This window comes from Propithecus coquereli, unplaced genomic scaffold (assembly GCF_000956105.1).
Source record: "Propithecus coquereli isolate 6110/MARCELLA unplaced genomic scaffold, Pcoq_1.0 Scaffold59, whole genome shotgun sequence".
Classification (NCBI taxonomy): Eukaryota; Metazoa; Chordata; class Mammalia; order Primates; family Indriidae; genus Propithecus; species Propithecus coquereli.
In genome coordinates, this window is record NW_012151840.1 from 4606198 (window position 1) to 4625325 (window position 19128).

General features: G+C 41.5%; 1 protein-coding gene across 1 annotated transcript; it reads right to left on the reverse strand.

The window, feature by feature from the left end:
* Positions 1-11895: 11895 nt before the first annotated feature.
* On the reverse strand, positions 11896-12141 carry LCE6A (late cornified envelope 6A). The gene has a single exon (XM_012658652.1). It carries the CDS (start codon positions 12139-12141, stop codon positions 11896-11898), a length of 246 nt encoding a protein of 81 aa, XP_012514106.1.
* Between the last annotated feature and the right edge of the window lie 6987 nt (positions 12142-19128).

The following is a 19128-nucleotide window of genomic DNA, read 5'->3' on the forward strand; positions in this document are numbered from 1 at the left end:
GTTTGTTCTGGAAACAGAGAGTGGCCATGATGTTGGGAGTATAAGAACAAGAGGCGGGACGCTGGCTGTACAGAAAAGAAACAGAGGCCCAAAACATCCAGAGCTGTACTCACCAGGTTATGTGGTTTTAGCCTATAGATTTGTGGTTTCCAAATTACTTTCCTCAGATCTCTGTGGCCACCGATGTTCCACTGTCGTCTCTTTAGAGAGCCGCAGCTCCGGACAGAATGAACTGCTGTCTCTGGGCACTCCCAGCCCTCCCTCCACGCCTCCACCATCGCCTGTCGCATCAGAGTCACGCCTTTACGTGGCGTCTAAGCTGGAAGAATATGGGGCTCGGAATGAAGAGCCATGGGTATGTCATTTAACATTTTATGAGCCTCATTTTTTAAATCTGTAAAATGGGATTAACAATAAGAAACTTACAGAACTATTGTACTGTGATAGCACAAATATGTTTGGTGGATGGGAGGTTGAAATTAAATATTAATTTCCTTCCTTTCCCTTATTCCATCCCACTTACATGAGAGTTCCAGAAATTTGAGTTTCAGTTTAAAATGCCATTAATCCTTGATTCTTGGCTATTTGGGCCACCTGGGAACGGGATTATGAGCAGACAGCAGTCTGGGCCTCGCACCTACCCCCTGCCGCACTGTAATCACACCCTTCCCTGCTTTATGTATGGGAGGTATACGCATGATTTAACTTGAAAACAATATCATGCTGCTTAAAAATGTTTGACCAGAAATAATTGGGCATCCGTGACCATTCAAGCAAGAGAGAGGTATGATAATATTTACATTTTAGAAAGATTACTAGGGTCAGGTGGTTTTAGATGCCTTGGTTTTGTTACCTAGGAAGCTGACCTCTGTGGTGAAAGGCCAGCCTGCAGGTGTGATGTGAGGATCGCAGCTGGACTTGGGGAAAGGGCTTTATTAATGAGCTCATAGAAAAAGGAGTGGTCGGAAGGTGGCCGGAGGGTCTTTGTTTGACTGAGGCCATCTGGCCACAGCTGGTGCATTCCTGGACTCCTCTCTCATCTGCCCATGCACTTCCTCACCATCCTGACTGCCTGAGGAGTCAAGAATGTATGGATTCCCACCTGGCTTGGGTGTGCCCCTTAGTATTAATGGAAGGATGAGGTAATAGCCCAGCCAGCATTGGCATGCCTGACATTCTTATCAAGCTAATTCCTATGCGATGAAAGAAGGGAAAACAGAATTATCCTTCCACCTGAGCCACCAAGCCTTTGAACAGTCCTCTTATGGGCCAGATCTCAGTGGGTCTGACTGGCAGACAGCACTGGGAAAGGATCATGGTCCTCCCAAGGGCATTGGGATTCATACGAGGGTCTTTGAGGGACTGATGCTGTGTGTGCTTCTCTTGGGGTGCAGAAAACAGTCATGACCCATGTTCAATGACCTGGCCCCATGGGTCTGTACACATCTCAGTGGGTAGAAGAAAGGGACAAGAACTATTCAGCATAACACATTCTCATCACTTTTATGAGGTGGCCTCGAAAGCTAATCACTCCACCCTGTCTGTACAGTGGGGGCTAGAGACATAGGTCTATCACATATGATATGGTGGCTAAAAGAAATCGTGTGAGCAAAGAAACCAACACAGTGCCCTGTAATCAGCAGGTGTTTTGCAAGCTGTTTTAAGCTGTTTGTGATAAATGATAATTGTAAGCATTGTCATTTATTACAGTCCCAGGTATTCTCCAGCTGCTGAGCCCGATTCCTATGTGATTGGGGGATGCACACAAGTGTCACCTGGTATCAGCATTATGGTCCCTCTTTTATCTAATATCTCCAGCGGCAGAAAACTCCCTTGGAAAGAAGCAGGAGGTCGTCCCTGGAGCACAGGCCTAGTCCTAGCACTGACCAGCTGGGGGTCAGTTGCCTCTTCTCAGCCTCAGTTCCCCCACTTGTAAAATGAATGTTGCTGTTTGTATCTTGCTCTCTGAAGTCATCATGGAAGCTCTGTGCTGAGCTGCTTTAGATCTTATTAAAAAATGGGTGACTCCCTCATTTGTCCTCACTAATAGCTGTGCTGGTTCTTCTCCTGTGTAACAAATGCAGTGATCCGCTCCTTGAGTCCCAGGCTCCACCCTGACTCCTCCGTTGACCTCAATGAGGATGGCAGCAACCAAAGCATCCTATTAGGAGCCTGTATTTCCAAATGTCACCATCAAAGGATGCTTCATAATCCTAAAATAAGAAGGGATAAAGAGAGATCATCTTGCCTGTCTTTTTCCTTGAGGCAAAGATCCCGAGTAGATATGCCTAAATATTTCAAGAAAGGAGACTCCACAGTCTGTAATGCCAGAGGCTTCTTACTCCTGTGTAACTTCATCCCTTTTTGCTGATGCTAAAGGTGGGTTTCTCCTGCGGGGGTGAGCAGGACAGATCTCTGGCTCCATCGCCCCCCCATTCTTAGAGACTGCTGTACTGACATCACCTCAGGCTCTTCACAGCCCACGCTAATGACATTTTTACCATTCTTTCCACTGTGACAAGAGGAGATGGCCCAGCTGGACCATATCTTACAATTAAAGCATCTTCAGAGAAAGGCAGGGAAGGTGAACCCCTTTTATGACCACCCCTCACTGCAACGCCTGCTTGCTGTTGGATCAGTAGTGTTTTCACCTAGGAAAGCCAGTACTGCGACTCTAAGAGCATGCGGGGGAGGCATTAAGAAGAATTGGACAGGTTGCTCAGATTTGTAGGGCCTGTACCTTCATCTGTGAGACAGGACCCCCTGCTCCACTATTCTATGGGCCTGCAGTTCTAAGCCATTCATTCTTCGAATGATGGTGGTCACACAAAGGGAGTCCCTCACATCCCCCCACATTTGAACTCCATTTCATATGGTTTATTTTTTTCCCTCTTTACAAACCCATGAGTTGGGTATCACTGCATATGGAAAAACTGAATATCGGAGAGTTTAAGAGCAAGTGCACATCACATAGTCTTTAGGTTCCAGAACAGTAGAGCCAACCCAGCAAGGACTTGCATGAAGCAAGGAAGCTGTCATCTCAGTCTTACTCTTGGTGCTGTTATAGATCAGGGGGCCAAAACTGGCTGTGCGTAGGAGCCACATGGGAATTACTTTTATAATTTTTTTTTAATTCAGGATATTACAGGGGTACAGACGTTTTGGTTACATGAAATGCATTTGTCTCGCTCAAGCCAGGGCCACAAGCATGTCCTTCCCCCATACAGTGCACCCCATCTCCATTAGCTGTGTGTTTACCCATGCCGCCCACTCTGCCCCCCACCTGACTGGCACCCAGTGAGTGTTACTACCATGTGAGCACCTTAGTGTTGATCAATTAGTACCAGTTTGATGGCTAGTACATGTAGTGCATGTTTTTCTATCCTTGTGCTACCTCACTTTGAAGGACGGTCTCAATCTCTATCTCTATAATATAAGAGGTGCTAGATCACCACTGTTTTTTGTAGTTGAGTAGTATTCCATGGTATACATATACCACATGGGAAGTACTTTTAAAATGTGGATCCCTGGTCCCTAACTGAGACCTGCTGAGACATAATCTTCCAGGAGTGGGTCTTAAGCATTTGCATTGTTCAAATATTTCCTAGGAGGTGATTCCACCTAGGTTGGTAACCACAATCCTAGAGTGTTCTGGTAGAACTATAAAAATATGGCCAGCCCCTAGAACATTCTAGTACCAATGTTTAGTTGATCTAGGATCGCAACCTCCTACCACCTTCCTCTGAGCTCCTCTAGGGATCTTCATAGAAATTTGAAAGATGTAGGAAGCATAAGCAACTCACAAAATTATTCAGCCTTGGAGGGGCCTGAGTGAACATCTAGTACGGTTTTCTACCAGACACCTATGTACCCTCTCCCATGTGCCCATTAGGCCCCTTCTGGCCCTAATGGAAATGCCTGTGGTTGGAGAACTCTTGACCTTACAAGGCAGCCCATTTCTTTTCACTCTGTTATCTTGTTTAGAATTTTTTCTAATGAATGCAAAAGACCAGAAAATAAAGAAATAATGATTATAACAGCAGTTTATACTAGAGTTTTGTTGAATTAATTAGTTAATCACAAAATATTTCATTTGATTCGGTTATAGGTCTGCATTTCATAAATGGGAGTTGAAAGTTCGCAGAAGTCATCTTACTCAATTCATGAAGTTAAAATAGTAGTAGAATCAGGACTAAACCTAAGGTCAGTTGCATTCCAACACAGTATTCATGCCTGGGGATGGGCGGAGGGGGAGAGGATATGCAGGGTAACAAGAGAGAATGCATCCATCTCATTTCTGTACTCCTGGGAGCACAGCAAGAAGTTAAGTGTCTAGTATCTGTAGCCAGATCACCTAGTTTCAAATCCAGGTTCTGTCACTTATTGTACAACTTTAGGCTTGTCACTTTGACCTCTCTGCCTCAGTTGCTGATCTGTAAAATGGTGATTACAGTTACATCTACTTCACAGAGCTGTTGTGAGAATTAAATGAGTAATATGTGTACAGTGCTTAGAAGAGTGCTCGGTACATAGAAAGCTCAGTATAAATTCAGATTGCTGCTGTTCTTGCTGTTATTATCATTATTATTATTATTATTTGATTAATTTAGTGCCCCTCAATGATGATAACCTTTCCTATTATTTCTACAAATATTTTTGAATGCAAAGAAAGCATGTCAGTGACTAAAGAAAGCTGGTTTCACAACATCACCCCACCCTCTGGACCACCATCATCCCCTCTAAAAAATCCCCACGAGTCATCTATGAGTTGGGACTGTTGCTGTGACAATGAGTATGGGTATGATTTAGGCAAGGATTCAAGGTTGATTGGAGTCATATATTTGAGGAACAGTTCTCATGTATCAGGGTTATTAAATAAAAGCATAATGGGGAAAGTTCCCTAAACTCATTCACCTGTAGGCTGTGAGAACAAACTAAACAGCAGAGAAGTCATTAGAGTTAGTCCTTGATCCAGGCAGGGATTGAATTTTCATTGGGTTCAGGGTGTGTCAATCATCTCTACTCCTCCACCAGTCAAAGCAGGGCAGAGAGAGTCTTTCAGAGTAGAACAGAGTCTGTCAGGGCAGAACTTTCACAATCCTACAATCAGAAAGAGAAGGAGGAGGCACTGATGGCCACGTAGGGAGGGCATATTGAAGCTCAAGGGAGGTGGAGTGGGATTATTGAGAAACTAGGGGCTTAAGAGAGCTACTAGGGCTGCTATAGAGAGAAGACTAGGAGTTATGGACTGTGTGTGTGTGTGTGTGTGTGTGTGTGTGTGTGTGTGTGTGAGTCACAGAGGGAGAGAGAGAGAAGGAGGCTCTGACACCTGTTCTGGCTAGATGTTAGATGATGCCTGGGAAGGGTGGTGAATGGAGCAGAAGAAACACATTTATTTAGGCCCCTTTACCTTATTTGGACATCATTTCATGTTAAAATGAAGGATTATGTTTTTTATTGTCCACATTTCACAGATGTACAGATTACATCTCTTGCGAGCCAAGCTATGGCTAGGCCTGTGGACCTTCTGTTTTTAGGCATCTGCCTTTTTGCTTCCCTATACTCTTGGTTCACCCTTTCTGCCATGTCAGAGCAGCATTTTGTTTCAGTGTAATGTGCTTTATTCAAAGGGAGGGAAAGCAATGGTGATTTGCCTTCCATTTGTGTATTTGTTCTAGGAGTGTAATTAAGTGCACTGTTGATCATTACAAACAATTTCTTTTAGAATCCACTGTTAGGAAGTGTTATCCTTGAAGTGTTTCCTTGAAGGAAAAAAAAGATATATGATAGACCATTTGTCTCTTTATATTATGTCTGCCAGGAAGTTCAGAACTAGTCATTAGGCTGAGGTATTGCAACCAGGTAGTTCACAAATTGAACATTTGTGCTCTTTTATCTTCCGACAGGCTGTCCCTACAGTTTTCTAATTTCCTACTCGTAGTTTCTTAACAGAGATGCTATGCTTCTTCCTGTCCTGCTTCCTGGGGAGAACCCAAACTGGTTCTAGCCTGTGCCTTAGTGGGGTGAGGCTTTTCCATGCCCATAACCCCATACAAGGAATCCATGTCCTTACCTTTTATGTTCGAACTATATGATGTGGAAGCTTGTTCTCAGATATGGGTCTATTAAGGTGGGATGGCAGGAGGAGGAAGCTGACGAGATGATTTCTGGTGGAAGGAGGCCCACATGGAGTGGAAGAGTATTTCTATTTAGCCCCTTGACCTTAAGGATGCCCTGCCTTTACCCCAACCCATCCTTACCCAACTTCAAGAACCCTTGCTCACTCATTCCTTATGCTCAATCAACAATCATATATAGCTTCCAGAGGCAAGAAAAAAGTTGCTCACGTAACATGCACTGACTCCTGAGCATTTCATAATTTTGTTTTCAAAATACAGTACACAAGGCAGTAGACAAACTGGGAATAAATAATTGAATATATGGCAGATGGTGGAAGCCTGATTCTCATTACTGGAATAGGAGGTTATAGATAAGCAAGGGTAAACAATGTGTTACTAAATTAGAATTAAATGCATGAGTATGAACTCAGGTTTACTTAATAACTACAGATGATTAAACACTGGAATAATTATAGGTATGCACTGGTTAGTGCATATGCATATATTTCCAAACTCTGTCCACTAAGAAAGCCTAGAAGCAATGACATCCCAGTGCAATGAGCACAACCAACACCCAGATCTTGGTTTATGATATAATTTTTTAATAAAAGAAACTAAGGCTCACTAGAGAAATGACTGAATCTAGGTCTGAGACAGAGAATATGCAAGATGGGCTGGAAGCATCTTACAGTGCCAGAAAGTCAGGGAATGCTCAGAAAAGGAACTGATGGTGTTATTGCAAAGAGACACAGGAGCCAACTGAAGGAGCTCCCAAGGCTACAACAATATGAACAACAAAATAAATAAGATATATTGGATTATAAACCAAGGTATGACATAAATAGATATCCAATATCCACGAGTCCATACTGCTAAAAATAAATGATTGAGTAGGTTTTTTTAAAGGTGTGGGGCAGAAAAATCTCTTGTAGAGATGAACTCCAAATAATTTATATGCTATAGAAACTAACCTCTCGGGGAGGTGGCCTGCCCTTTGAATGGGCTGCCTATGGTGACTTCCTTCCAAAGACATGAGTACAAAAAGGGAAAGAAAAGGAGTAACTTTACGGTGGAGAAACCTGACAAACAATACCTCAGCCAGGCGATCAAGGCCAGTGTCAACAGCGAGGTCGTGTTGTTAGCATATAACCCGATATGATGTGATGATAATGGCACTTTACCTCTGTGGTCTTCCTTCCAAAAATCAATAATCCTATTCTAATCATTAGGAAAACACCAGACAAATCCCAATTGACGGACATTTTGCAAAATACCCAATCAGTACTCCTTGAAACTGTCAAGGTCATCCACAATAAGAAAAGTCTGAACAACGGTCACAGTCGAGAGGAGTCTAAGGAGACATGACCACTGCATGTAGCCTAGTATCCTAAATGCGATCTAGGAACACAAAAAATTAATTGTGACAAACGTCCCATTAACATAAGGTTAGAGGAAACAGGGTGCAGGTATACAGGAATTCTTTGCCATATTTGCAACTTCTCTGTAACTCTAAAACTATTTTAAAATAAAAGTCTATTTTAAAAATAAAGTCTATCTGAATGTAAGTTATAATAAACATTTATTGAGTTAAATATGTACTAAATGTTACCTGTGATATCGTCTATAATCCCCCCGCCTCCATGGTCTCCAAGGCAGATACTATTATCTCACCTAATTCTTGAGTGAGGAAGCTGACGCATACAGAGGTATAGAAATTTTCATAAGGTCACAGAGTTATCAGAGATTTGAAGTGGATTTCCTCTGACAGGGTTCTGAACTTGTTTTGTTGAGGAAAGTTGAGGGTTCTGTTGAGGAAAGTTTGGTCTAGGATCCTTATAAATGCACATAAAAAAAGGGATGTGCTTGTGGTTATTTATTTATGGAAAGGTAATATATTTATATGAAAATTTAAAATCAGTTAATGCAAGAAGTCGTAATAGGAAAAATTAAGTCTCAGTTTAAATGATCTGCTTATATTAATACATGTATTTCTTTGCTGCCTGTTAGCTGTCTGCCTCCTTTCTCAATGAAAAACAAGGGAGTAAGCTCACATCCATCATCCTTCTCCTCCCTCCTTATTTTGACATGATTTTATTTTTAGTATCGTTATTGATTACATCTATAGCTTTAAATGCTGTAACTAAACTCTGTTTCTTCATTTATCAAATTGAGGCAATGTTTTTGACTTTCCACTAAATAAGAAATTAGTACTACATAGTTTCTTTCACCTTATAATAATTGTAATACTTTATTTGTGGTATCTTTACAGAAATAAATAAAAGCAATAACTTATTATTTATGCTGTATCATCATGAAGTGTATAGTAGCCAATAACAAAATATGGTCTGTCAGAGATTGTAAACTAACAGCTGCTGGAAATGCATTATACATAGGGAGTGGGGTCGACCAGCCTCAGTAGAGAGCGACCATGGGGCCAGGCTTAAGTAGGTCCCATTTTTCCTGTCTGGAGATCCAGGAACAGCTGGGCACACTGAGGCAATGGATGGCCTGAGATGGACTGAGATCCTTGGGCTCAAGTTCAGTTCCTGTGGGAGAACTTGCTTGCCAGCAGGCTGGAGTCGAGATCGTTAAGGGAGGACAGAGTGCAGCTAGAAACTGACACCTAATGGTGCTTCAAAGTCCTTGGGATGCCCTTTTAAACACCTAGCAACTTTATTTTTCAACTTTTAAATGTTCTTTATTCAGTCCAAACAATATCCATTTAATGTTTTCCAAAAATTAGATAAAAGAACATATCAAATATTAAATGTATGAAGTTTCTCTGTCAAATGAATGTTTTTGATTGAGAAAATGCTAAAAATACATAAGTTTTTGACATTTGTTAAAAGCATAGGGCTAGATATAGTCTAAAAAAAAAAAAAAGAATTGTGCCACTTACCTAGTTTTGTTGTTCCTGTGAACTTTAAAAATCTCGTGTCTAGGGCATTTGAAAAATATTTGTTTATTTAAACTGACAAACAAAAATACTGTATATATTTATCATGTATAACATGTTGTTTTGAAATATGTGTACATTGTGGAGTGACTCAATCAAGCTAATTAATATCAATTAATCACATACCTACCATTTTTTTCTGGTAAGAACACTTGAGAGAGAGAGAGAGAGAGGTATATATAAAAATCTTTCTCTTTATATATGTACATACATAGGACATTTTGCATAAAATATGAATCTGCATTTTTCATTACTTATTACTATAAAACAAAGGTACAATGTACATACAGCATAGAGATGAAGCCACGTTAAAGCCACACTGAAAAGACACTCATAATACTGATATTCCTGATGTACAGACAGACGTATTTTAGAAAATGTAAAGATGCCAAACACAGACCTTTATAAAGAAAAACAGTCATCAAATCACTAGTTTATTTTCATTGTAGTAATTTTGAAATCAGTTTGATATAGACTAAACAGTGTATTTATATGATAATGTATAAGTTGAACAATTAGCACAGGGAATTCGAGTACTGACCAAAGAAACCTGAAAAGGCCGAAATAGGAAGCACTATTCTTGTCAGAGAAAAATAGTTTCTGTCAAAGCTTTTTTAAAATTGTTGTTTGGTGAATGTATGTCTTCAATAATGAGTAGAGATAAGACACAGGAAAAAAGATATTCTTATACATTGAACTTTAAACAATCAACCAAACATGAATATGTTGTATTTTTCCTGGGGAAAAATGGGATTCTTTCTAAAAACCTATCACACGAACATACTGAATATCCAAAATTGGTCTTTAAAAACCTATCAGCCAAAGGTAGAAGGTCAAACAGTGGCTTATCAATATTCATAAGCCATTGCTTTATATAATATAAAGAAGCCCTTTTTCCTCAAAAGATGGAGGCATCTAAACTTTCTTTTTAAAGTATGGATTTTATGACAGTAAAACAGGTGGATTTGTCAAGCTTCTCAGGAAATGCTTTCTCTCACAAAATGGATATTTCCCCCTATAAGTAGGGGCAAACCTTAAACATTGTACTCACTCATGCTCTTGAGCAAAAGCAATCCCTTCCCTAAAAATGATTTTCTTAAATGGAATCATTTTACTTCCTCCCAAAATGCAATCTTCCAGGAGAGTCTGAAAAAAATTTTCATAGTTTCTGACAATTCTAGAATTCCAGTTCTAAAAATTTATCCTAAGAAAATTAAGAATAATTATCAATGAGAATGTTTATTCTACTGTTTTGACAGTAAGCAGGGAAACAACATAAATGCCCAATATTATAGAACTAGTTATGCAAATCATGGTGTGTTAATACCATGTGTAATAGTGTTGATCAATATTTATTGGCATGGAAGAGTATTGACAATTACTCTTATTGTTAAATTTTACTGTTCTATTTAACAGTAAAAAGAGTGGGTTATAAAATATTTGGAAATGAATCCATTTAGTGTTTTTTAAAAGTTTGCAGACATGTCTATGAAATAATTAGATATGGTTAATTTTAGGTGATGAGATTTTTAGGTTGCTTTTATTCATCTTCCTTATGCTTATCTACATTAACAAATCTTTATACTAGCTTGCATCATTTGTTTAATGTGAAATATTGTGGATATAAAATTATAATTATATACAATTATGATACCTATCTATATAGAGATAAATGTCATAACAAAGGTAATACCAAGTCCCAGCAATGAGGAAGACTGCTAAACTCTGGATATGGGCATTCTATCTATTGGAAATTATAGGTTGAAATTCTGTTCTGATCCTGGGCAATATAATCTATTGGGTTGGGTACTTGATTAAAAAATTATACTTTCAGTGCCCCCTCCTCCCAAAAATGTAGATCCACAAGAAATCTTCATATGGAACTTCCGGCAATATGCTACATAGCTGAGCCTCAGTCCCTTCTGGACCTGCATCATATGTGCTGGGCTCCCCTCATCCCTGGCCACTAGACCCTGGGCTTGGGCCCAGGCTTTCCCCAGAGGTACAGTCCTTTGGCAGCTGTGGTTTAATACCCTAAATTCAGTAAATTCACTAGTTTGAATTATCATAGGGACTTGGGTTAGCAAATGTTCCATATCTACCATTTCACACCTAGCACTGACCCAAATTGAAATTGACACCATTGGCAGGCACCACACTTGCCATGCATTTGTTCATGCTGGATCTTCCACTGGGATGATTCTTCTTCCTTACTCTACCCAGATAATTGAGAAATACAAATAAATTAGTTTCCTTAAAATTGTATTTGTTAGTCCACATGTTTCAATCTGGAGTGTCCATTGTTTCTCCCACTGGATTATAAACTTCTCTAGAGCAGAGGCAAATCTCCCACTTTTAAACACAGAGGCCAGGACACATTAGGTCTCAATAAATGTTTATTGTATTGTAGCCTTTGGTGCTAGAATCATGCAATGACATGGGTTGATGGCTACGAGGCTGCTGAGAATGGGGACACAAATCCCAAAACACCTGCCTCTTTCAAAGGCTATCAGCTGTCTTAGGAAGAGAGGAGAAGGAACGGCATCCACCTGGGGGGTCTGGGTACATCTGAGCAGGGGCCTCCAGAACTCACAGAAGTCAGGGATGCAAGTGAAGCAGTTTTATTGTTGCTGAGCTGAAGGGGTGGGTGAGAGAGGGCAGCAGCAGTGTGGCTCGGCCTAGCTCAGGAAGTGTTTCCTAGCCCAAATGAGAGGTTGAGGGCATGGGCTTCGAAGGGGAATTAGTACACATTAGTACACGAGGCTGGGGTGGGGAGATAGCAGCTGCACCTGTGCCCCCTGTCCTCTGGGCCCAGTCGCCTTAACACTCCTCCTCTTTGCAGTGGTAGACTGTGCCTCCACTGAGGCAGCGGGGCTTTCGGCGGCGAGTTCTCCTAGAGCAGGCGGGACTCTGAGCCTGGATCCTTTGGGAAGTGGAATGGCAGCCTCCTGAACAGGGAGCACCACAGGGAGCACCACGAGGAGCCAGGCAAGGGTTTGGGCATTGGAGAGGGGAGCATTTGGGAGCATTTGAGGGCTCCCAAGATTGCTGCTTCTGCTGTGACATTGCTGGGCCAACAGGTTGAATCTAGAAAACAAAAGAGCATGCAGTTACATCAGGGACCTAGGCAGCTTAGGTATCTATTTCTCTTCTCCATGAGCTGGAGCTGTCAAAAGTGGGGACTGGCATTTACAACCTGCTGAGTTACAAATGGATTTGAAAGGGCTAATCATTTGGGGAGTAAATCCTGGTGGGCATTCCCAGGGGACTCACTTGCCAACAACCATGTTAAAAATTTACTCTTCCTTGGCCGGGTGCGGTGGCTCATGCCTGTAATCCTAGCACTCTGGGAGGCCGAGGAGGGCGGATTATTTGAGCTCAGGAGTTCAAGACCAGCCTGAGCAAGAGCGAGACCCCGTCTCTACTAAAAAAATAGAAAGAAATTATCTGAACAACTAAAAATATACAGAAAAAATTAGCCAGGCATGGTGGCGCATGCCTGTAGTCCCAGCTACTGGGGAGGCTGAGGCAGGAGGATCGCTTGAGCCCAGGAGTTTGAGGTTGCTGTGAGCTAGGCTGACGCCACGGCACTCTAGCCAGGGCAAAAGAGTGAGACTCTGTCTCAAAAAAAAAAAAAAAAATTTACTCTTCCTTTTAAAAACGAAAAACAAACTGCAAACTAGTCAAGCTTACAGACTACTTTTCCGAGGCCAATGTCCACCATGGTCAAGCATGAAGGAGAACTAAGTCTCTGCTCTTTCTTCACTCAGTCTAATTCTGCTCAAGATCTCTAAACCTGTCTGTCTCTTCTCTGTTCCTCTGGCCCTCTAGCATCTGCGGCTTCTCCCATGTTAGATCACTTGGGGTCTTTTGCAGGGACCCACTTCTCTTCCCTTCTCCCTGCCCCAAATGTCTCCTACCTGGCTTATCAACTCCCTGGGAAGAGCCAAGGGGAGAGATCGGGCTGCTTTAGCCACACCCGAAGTACATCCAAGTGTCTCTCCACACTTACCCTAGTGGACGACGTGTGGGCAAGGCATCCCAGGAGGAGTCTGGAGGCCTTCTGGTGCCAGGAAGGAAGAGGCTTTCTTATACATCCTTCAACTAAAGCCTCCAGGCCACACGTTATTGGAGGGCAGCCACAGAGCAGATGATCTATCCAGATATTTCACAATTCCCAGGGCAGGATTCCTCAGCTACATGCAGCTGGGATGTGATTTGAAGGGATTTGCGTGTGAGTGAGTGAGCAGAAGTCTGGGGCCTTCAGATTGGCCTGGGTGGAGGTGGAGCTGGGTACGACTAGCCAAGTCTGGATGACAACCCTGGGGCTGGATGGGGTACAACTGCCATTGAGTCCTATCTAGGACTGGAGGTGAAGATCAGGTTAAATACCACCCTAGAGCCTGATGAAGACCCTTCTGTCCATCCCACACCCATCATCCATGACTTCGGCATCCAGCGCAATGCCATTGCCTCCATGGAGACTTGTCTGGCTCCCCAGCTGCATCCTAGTCCTCCATCCTCCGACCTTTATGGATATCTCTCACAGCCTTATGTTGCTCTGGGTCATGGTGACCTAGATATGTATCCTATCTCCTCTAGTAAACTGTTCTTTAATGATGGGGACTTTGTCTTTATCACTTCTGCATTCCTAGAGCCTGATGTTGTCCCCAACCAAAGAAAATGCTCATTAGTGTTTGTTAAATGAAACAATCTACATGCCATTAGAATAGACTTTGTATTTCAGGATAACAAAAAGTAGGAGAAAAATAAAGCTGAGCTCGTTTTTGTTTGTGGATCAGACCTTGACTGCTTGTTTTCACCATTCTTCTCCAAGGCATTTGTGAACACCCTTTTATAAATACTACAGAGCAATCTGTGGGTAGACCTCACCTTACACAACAGGCAGAGCATTCATTACCCCTCTTCTCTTAAATGCAAAAGGGGAGCTGTTCTTTGCAATTATTAAGGGACTTTGTGGAAAAGCCTTCCACAGAGTGAAAAGTTTTCCTTTATCTTCCATGGAAATTGATACCATCACATTTTGGCAGTGCTTAAATTGGGAGCACTCTCATCGAAATACCGTCCTTCACCTGTGGATGCTTCCCTGGCAGCATCACTGCTGACGTGCACCGTTGAGTAAAAAGGTACTGATGAAACTCCCGCTGCTGAGGGCTGTGCCTTGCCTGCCTCCGTATTCCTACTGCCTGACATGAAGTAGGTATTCAGGAAGCAGTTGGGTGAATAAAAAGTTGAGCAATTACAAGGGACATTCTTATAGTAGGAGTTGTCCTTAAAGGCCTTCAGATAATATGTAGGACAAAGGTAAGCAGGGTTGGGGGGTGGGGTAGGGGATAAGGAGCTTATCCAGGGTGGAAAACAGGACAAGGCCAGAAGAGGAGCAGCTGTTGGATCCCCAAATCCAGCAGGACAGGATTATCAGGGCTCACCTGCTTCATCTGGGAATGCTTTGAGATGCAGTTGGGATGAAGGGAGGGAGAAGTCATTGCGAGTGAAACAGAAGGTGGGACAATGGTAAGAAGCTGAGCTCACCCTGTTAGAACAGGACCCTGGAGAGAGAGCACCTGATTGTGGGGTCTTGGGGATTAGACCCCTTCTCCCTTCACTCCCTTTTCTCTCCTCTCTCCTCCTCTTTCTCCACCTTCTCTTCCCCTTCTCCACCCCCTCGGTTGTCAGAAATAACTCTGGTTGCTCCTCAGAAGTGCTTCACATTCACTAAACATTAGTGGGAAGGCAAAATAACTCTGATCTCAATGTACCAGTTGCCTTTTCCCCACACAAGACCTGCACCACATGACCCCGTGTATAGGAGACCTCACACATCACAAATGCATTTCCTTGAGGTAAACTAGCAAGCACCCAACCCTTATCATCCCTACCCAAGGGCTCAGGGTTCTTTCTGGGGGCTCTATCCTGGGAAAACTAAGTTTCCCTGACTCATCTACATCTCTCCCAGAAACCAGTCACAGAAATCTCTAGGTCCAGTCATTTTCAGTACAATGAACTTCATCACCTAGAGGATGGCATGGGGGATTGACTCCAAAAGGATTTTCACTTTCAGTGGAATGTATTCAGCATCTAGATTTATCTAGCTCATGACGTGAGCCTTTTCAAGGCCCCTGAGCTGTACTTTCTTCTCAGTAGACTCATAATAAGTCCAGAAAGTTCTAAATTAGGACCCCAGGAATTTAATGTTCTCTTCCTGATCCCATTCCACCTCTCTTTCTGGTTCAGGTTGTATCTATGAGTATGATTCTATGATTTGATATTAAGCACGTACTATGTATTGGATACAAGAAGGAATAAGAGCCCCATCTCATGCTTCAAAGCTTTCACTCGGGAGGGAATACAAGTACATTAATAGGTAATGAAAAATAGCAAGTAGAAGACTGGGCAAATGGAGAGGCAGGTGAATTCTGGTTGTAGTGGGACTAGTCAGCTATGTGTACCAAATTAGAAGGGTAGTGATCTGAGTGATGTGGGTCCTGCCATTATAATATTAGAGTCCCACCAGGGTCTGGAGAAGGAGCCCATCCATGAGAATAATCCCTTCTCATTCCTGGTCTCTATTCGTGACCATATTTCTCTGAGCAATAGATTATCTCCAGGTCCCCAGCCTCAAATGAAGTTACTTTGCCCCCTACCTGTCTGGGTGGGTTTCTCTTCGGTCCATTTCTCTTTGGTATCCCAAATCATTTGGATATTCCTGAAGTAACTTCCCAAAGATATTTTAAATCTCTTTTATTTTGCTATTTTTAAAATGAATAATTGCCCTGACTGTTAAATATTCTTCCAGACCACTTTGATATCTTCAGGATAAATCTAAACTCTTTTTGACTAACATTCAAGGCCCTATGCACTTGGGCCCTGTCCTATCACTGTATGCTTAGCTCCTGGTGCTTCTTTTCATTTTGTTTCCTCCTCTGCTGAATGGGCGGATTCATTGCACTGTGAACAGGCTTTTATCCTTTCTGACACCTGTCTGTCTCTCTGTCTTTCCACATCTCTCTCTCCCTTCTCTCTCTCTGTTTTTCTCCCTTTTTCCCCTCCCTCCCCCTCTCTCTTTCTCTCTCTCTCCCCCTCATTCTTTCTCTTTTTCGTGCAGATTGCTCTTTTGAGAATACAGTCTTTTCTTTGTTTTCTGATCATCTATCTTCCAAGGGCCAATCCAAATCCCATGTCCTTTCTAATGGGTTCTTTGACAATGCCTAGCCAAGAAAATCTTCCAGAGCATTTATTGCTTGTTACACATGTATTTATTATCATGAACCATTGTATTTTTACATGAGATTGTTAACACCTGGAGCACGAGTCTATGACTCATGCATCTTATGTCTCCTGTATACAGTGGTTCATTGCACATACTAGTTATCATGTCTTTAAAAATCCCCATCACAAACATGTGCAAAGAACTTCACAGTTTACAGAATACTTTCCAAATGTTATGTCCAAAGTTGTTTAATTCAGATGAAATATGAACTCAGGCCATGACAAAATCAGACATCATGATAAAGTTAGGATTGTCCACGTCACACTGTGGACACCTCAACTATCTTGCCTGAACACTATGATATTTTTACTTAAATCACTCCAAAGAGTTTAGTTTGAGAAGAGTGTTCAGGAAATCTATACCTTGATTCCTACAGGTATTTCCTATTTCAGAACTCAGCCCTTCTTATGCTTTCTTAGGAAGAAAGGCTAAGAGATCTGAACTTGGCTTTTTCCTCCAGATAGGACTGTACCCAAACCACCAATTATCCTGACTGTACCCAAGGCTATAGCATCATGAGGCCTGGCTTGTTAAGATAGACCACTGGGTATAAATGGTTTAGTTTCTATTTCAATAGAAGAAATTATCACTAGCAAAAGATGGGCTTAGTGTAGCATTTTCTTCATCAAAGGGATCAGTCTCTTTTTTTTCTTTCTTATCATCCAAAGGAAGAGAAGGGGAAGCTTCTGAGATTTAGAGGAAAATAATTAAAACTGTACCTCAAGTTTAAGTTGTCCATGACTCCTTATCAAAGACCTTTTTAAGAATAACTTATAAAAGGAATCTGTAAATACATAAAATCTCAAGATTCAGTCTTTTTAAGCCTTACAGAAAACCTAAGCCAAATTAAATTAAAGACCCTTAAAGGAAGACTTTCAGAGTGATGGCATAAAGAGTTCCTCGGGCCCTCTCCCCTGCAAAACACCTATAACTTGAAAATAACTTTTGTTAAATTACAATCTTTGTAGACTGTCCCAAGGATATACAGCAAATGAAGAAACTTTATTCAAGAAAGTCTACTAAATCATAGTAACAATAGCAAATCTGTGACACTTGAATCGCAACTACTTGCTCCCTCTCTGGTCCCTCCCAGGTCAGCACAATGGTAGCTCCAGTCTAGGAAGAAGCAATCACTAGGATAAGGCTCCATCCTCCCCTCACTCCAAGCCATGGGCTGCAGTGTCTTTCTGGGAAGGCGAGGCTGCCAACATTTCTCATATCCACCCCCTAGTTCTGTGGTGTAGAAGCTAAATTCCAGGAGAGGGAAGCTGGGAGATTGGTGGCTTTCTTATTCTACCATCTTTCAATCATGGGGCAGGTGGTGAGTCTACCTCAGGCACAGCAGGGCAAGAATATTGGAGAACCAATGGCCTTTGTCCCTGGTGATCCAAGAAGACTAGAGGTTGCCACCCCCCTAAAATGCTCTGCTCATAAAGCAGAAGTGTCACTCCAAGATATACTCATCCTCAGCTCAAGAGCAGTGGCTCAGAGAATGGCCAGAGAAAGAGGCGGAACAAAAAAGCCCAGAGAATTTCAAAGCTCTCATGAAAGGAAATGACTTTATTTGGAACAGAGTGTGAGGAAGTTCAAGCCTAAGGCTCAAACTCTAGTAAATAGGGGAGATTTTATTGGCGAGCATTTAAGAGGAGACTGTTGGTTCATGAAGGCAATATGCTAAACCATATAGAGAAGACCAAAGAAAGTGAAAGCTAAGTAGAACATTCCTGGGTTCAGAATAAATCTCAAAGCCTGACCTCAAAAACCACCCTTGCAAAGGAGACTGGACTTAATTGGATTCAATTATGGAGCAATTTATGTCCTAAGACATTATCAAAAATAATAGAGCAATCTACTAGCAATTAGTACAGCCTAACAGTTGGGTATGATGCCAACAGAGGAAAACAGTTTAACAGATAAATTGTCAAAGATACAGTCAAACAAAGCTCTGCTAAAACTGCTGTCATCCAGCATAACTGTGTTGCATGCCCCAGGTTGAGCCCTCTGAGGAGTAATATGAGAAGGAAGTGTCATACTTCAGGGGAAACAGATCACACTAAAATAACCCTTCCAAATCACTAGACAAATAAACAAGCAAACAATAGCAAACCCTTAGGGGAGCTGAGCATGATTGTACAGAGTTGCTACATCATAATATCTGAAATGACCATTTTTTTTTAACAAAACATATGATACATGCAAATAAACTGAAAAGTGTGACAGTTACACAGGAAGAGAAGTAATAAACAGAAACTTCCTGTGAAAGGGCCCAAAGTTTGTACTTAATAAACAAAGACTTCAAAGCAGCCATTATAGCTATATTTAAGAATTATAGGAAACCATGCTTAAAGAAGTAAAGGAAGGTATGATAATATCTTATCAAATAAATAATATCAATAAACAGGTAGAAATTATTTTTTAAAAGAATGAAATAGAAATTAGAGAGTTGGAAAGTAAAATTATTGAAATGAAAATTTCACCAGAGGGGCTCAACAGTATATTTGATCGGGCAGAAGAGAGAATCAGAAAATGAGATAGATGAATAGAGATCAGGCAATTTAAAGAGCAGAGAGAAAAAAGAATGAAGAAAACTGAGCAGAGCCTCAGAAAAATTTGGAAGGTTATTAAGCACATCAACCTATATTTAATATGAGTACAAGAAGGAGAGGGTAGAGAGAGAAAGAAACAAACAAATATTCAGAAATAATGACTGAAAATTCCCCAAATATGATGAAAAACATTATTCATTTAAAAAGATCAACAAA